Source organism: Austrofundulus limnaeus, unplaced genomic scaffold (assembly GCF_001266775.1).
Source record: "Austrofundulus limnaeus strain Quisiro unplaced genomic scaffold, Austrofundulus_limnaeus-1.0 Scaffold38, whole genome shotgun sequence".
NCBI lineage: Eukaryota > Metazoa > Chordata > Actinopteri > Cyprinodontiformes > Rivulidae > Austrofundulus > Austrofundulus limnaeus.
In genome coordinates, this window is record NW_013952440.1 from 2,169,406 (window position 1) to 2,172,801 (window position 3,396).

The window sequence follows — 3,396 nt, forward strand, 5'->3', positions numbered from 1 at the left end:
AGTAGTAGTAGTAGTAGTAGTAGTAGTAGTAGTAGTAGTAGTAGTAGTAGTAGTAGTAGTAGTAGTAGTAGTAGTAGTGTTATGGCTGTCACTGGTTCTTGCTCTGGCTTTTAACGACTTTATTTTATTAGATTTGCTTTGGCGCCCTCTCGTGGACACTGTGATAATAACCAATCATTCAGGCGCCCCATCCCCCTCTTGTTCATTTGACCCAAGCTGGTAGCCGTAGAAGGAGCAAACGTTGCCTCAGCAACGGCCTCTTGTAACTTCAACTTAGATTGTCGTAAGGCGAGTTTCTAAAACAATATCACTGCAAGACACGATGGCTACAAGCAGCCCTTCAGTGTTCCTTCTTGCAGTAAACGGGCAAATCGAGGGAGCGAATGTGAGTTCTTCTTCTACGTTTTTTTTTTTTTTTTAATCTTAGCAGCTAGCATTAGCAACAACAAAGCGTCGTGCTTTCCTTTGTTTTCTCACCTGGACCACTTCTAATTTTCATGATAACTGTTTTCTTGTGTTTTAGTTTCCTGAGTATGACAATTTGTACTGCAAATATTGTTATGTGTACGGTCACGACTGGGCTCCCACCACTGTGAGTACTCAAAAGTGTATTTTTGCACTGTTAATGATAGCAATGTGGTATTGAGTATTTGCTGTGTTTGCTCTCCAACAGGGGCTGGAAGAAGGAATCACTCAAATAACCTGCAAAAGCAGCCATTCCCACAGGTTAATATGGAACTTTCCACTGGAGACAACTTTTAAGAGCACAAATCCTTATGGATGTAAGCATAACACACACACACACACACACACACACACACACCTGGTGTGCAGTTGTCTCCAGGACAAACGATCAAACTTTGTTAAAAGAAATCACACGTGCAGTTGTGCTACCTGGTGAGTGTCATGAGTCGTCTTCCAGGGCCTCAGCTGGTGGTGAGTGTGTACGGACCAGATGTGTTCGGCAATGATGTGGTCAGGGGCTACGGAGCGACACAYATCCCTTTCACACCCGGACTGTCAGTATTCCTCCTCAAGTCATCGCTTCTCATTTACGGCTCAGAGCAGTGATAATGAAATACAACTGTGTGTTTTTTTTTTTTCACCCGTCAGACAAACAAGAACCATCCCCATGTTTGTTCCTGAGCCCACGTGGAGACTGCAGAAGTTCACAAGGTGACATTCATCCCCCATCTGATTTGGGGGTGGGCTTTGTAGCTCCCACCTCAATCCTTTTAAAGTAGCTGTCAGTGTTTTTTTTTTTTTTTTGCTCTGTTTAATTTAAAAACTCAGAACAGTATTCATGGTGGCCGTTTATCGAAATTCAATGACTTCGTGAACATTCAAACTTTTTTTTCCCTGTTCAGCTGGTTGTTGGGACGACGGCCTGAGTACACGGACCCCAAGGTTGTGGCGCAGGGAGAAGGCCGAGAAGGTCGGCGGTGCTTTTATTTAGTCAAACGCATCATTAGAACAAAATCTCTCCGGTTTTGGCCCGTTAAGTTACATTGTGTTGTTTTCCATTGCAGTGACGAGGGTCCGTTCCCAAGGCTTTGTAACGGTTTCCTTCAACATCATGACTAAAGACATGAAGAAGATAGGCTACGACACGGGACCACCGGTCCCGTCAAACACCCAGTCTGCCACACCTGACCGATGATCAGAATTGCTCGGATTTATCAGACTTCAAGGGTGTTTTCTGCACACATCAACTCCAAACTGAAGTGTGAATTTACAGCASTCAGCCAAAACATTATAACCCCTCCCTCCAAAACAGCTCTAACCAGTCAGATATGAGCACACACACAAATCTGGGAGTATCTGAAACTAGAACACTCAATTTATTCGTTGTCTGTCGTCAGTGGATTGGGTTTACGTATCTGTTCCCTTTTTAAATAAACTGACACGTCAGCTATTTAAAAGTAGAGTATCCCACTTGTAGATGGCTCTTTGAGTCATCTGTTTGAAATCAACTCGTCAAACTGATGATCTAAGAGCTTGTCAAAATCGCGCCAAGATCAAAGTGATTTATCTTTTTAAAGCCGTTATATTCAAATTTCATACCATTTCCAGCCAGTGTGGTTTGAAAAGGTTTTCTTCCTCTGTCCATTTCAACTTTTTTTTTTTTTTGGGCAGAATGATTTTACACCTGCAGGAAGTCCTTCAGGTTGTGCTGCAAGTGCTACAGCTAGCTGTGTTCATGCAAATAACTAGATGTCTTGCTAAACTCAAATGGAATTGAAAATGGAAAATGCAGTGGAAAAGTTTTTTTTTTTTAAATAGGATTTGCATACAGCACTGATTTTTTTAAGGTTAAGTTTAGGTTTCTTACAGAGTTGAAGTTGGCTCGTCAAAAACAAGGTTATTAAAACCAATCTAAAACAAATAAGAACAGAACTATTCAAACATTAACTGAGACATTTTGAAGCAGTTTCTTCGCAGGACCCTCTGCTCTCCTGCTGAAGGAGGCTGCAGCTTGAGGATGTGATTGGTTTGCAGAAACATACCATATATGCAGGTCATAATGGCAAACATCCAGAATGTACGTTTGTCCAGACAAGTTGTACCGATATAAGCAGTAAAGCGTCAGTAGTCATAATGTTATGGCTACAGATGACTATATACTATGTATATTTTTTGTACTTTTTAAAATAAACACATTAGAACGTTTTGTTTTGTGTGTTCTGTTAAACTCATCCTGTAAAATCTGAAACAAGAAACCTGGAGTCACGGAGCTGAAGTGAAACATTTTATTTTGAACCAAATGCAGCTACAGATGTCCTCATCCAACAGGGTGCGGCCTGCTGCGTTCCATGTGTTTAGATGCCGTTAAAATACCACAATGACTTTTTCTACAAAAAAAAAAAAAAAAAAAGATGAACCCAGTACACAGAATAATAAAGGTATACAGAAGAAACAGTATGTTACAATAGTACAAACGATAAATTATATTATACAGTTATAATGCCAACGGGTTGCGCATAAATTTTAATAAAAAAAAAATACAGAAGCAGCCTGCTCCCAGCACTAAGAAGAGACGAGACCTGGAAGAAAATAAAGGAGTTATGTTTTAGCATGTGAAGACAGAGCGCTCAGTAAGTCTGTTAGTTGTGAACACGGGCCGAGGCTTCACTGAGACGTGGCGACGACAAAAAGGTGTTCAACAGCATCTAACCTGCAGTCAATCTGTCCAAGCCAGCCGCAGATAATCCTTTTATGTCATTTACTGCTGAAACTTGTCCACGTTTACGAGAGTAGAGTTTGAATCAAAGGTTTCCTTATTCCAAATGTTTGCATATATTTCAAGGAGAAACATGTTAGCTGGTCTGTGAGAGCCACAAAACCCATCCTGGCCGGCTCAACACGTGAGGCGCCCCCCCCCCCCCCCCCCCCCCC

The 3,396-nt window shown here is 41.6% G+C and overlaps 2 protein-coding genes across 3 annotated transcripts in view; one reads left to right on the forward strand and one right to left on the reverse strand.

Annotated features, from left to right (window-relative positions):
- The window catches only part of b9d1 (B9 protein domain 1), a 12,384-nt gene extending 10,020 nt beyond the window's left edge, over positions 1 to 2,364 (forward strand). Inside the window, exons 1-7 of one of the 2 annotated variants that reach the window (XM_014006939.1) lie at positions 190 to 385; positions 524 to 592; positions 674 to 782; positions 923 to 1,019; positions 1,114 to 1,176; positions 1,368 to 1,435; positions 1,530 to 2,364. In XM_014006939.1, coding sequence (XP_013862393.1) covers positions 323 to 385; positions 524 to 592; positions 674 to 782; positions 923 to 1,019; positions 1,114 to 1,176; positions 1,368 to 1,435; positions 1,530 to 1,660 — 600 coding nt within the window. In that variant the 5' untranslated portion in view covers positions 190 to 322 and the 3' untranslated portion in view covers positions 1,661 to 2,364. Of the gene's footprint in view, positions 1 to 189; positions 386 to 523; positions 593 to 673; positions 783 to 922; positions 1,020 to 1,113; positions 1,177 to 1,367; positions 1,436 to 1,529 lie in introns of those variants that run through there. The other variant, XM_014006938.1, reaches the window with a different exon arrangement.
- The window catches only part of epn2 (epsin 2), a gene marked incomplete in the record, with an annotated part of 45,052 nt that overhangs the window by 7,313 nt on the left and 34,343 nt on the right, over positions 1 to 3,396 (reverse strand).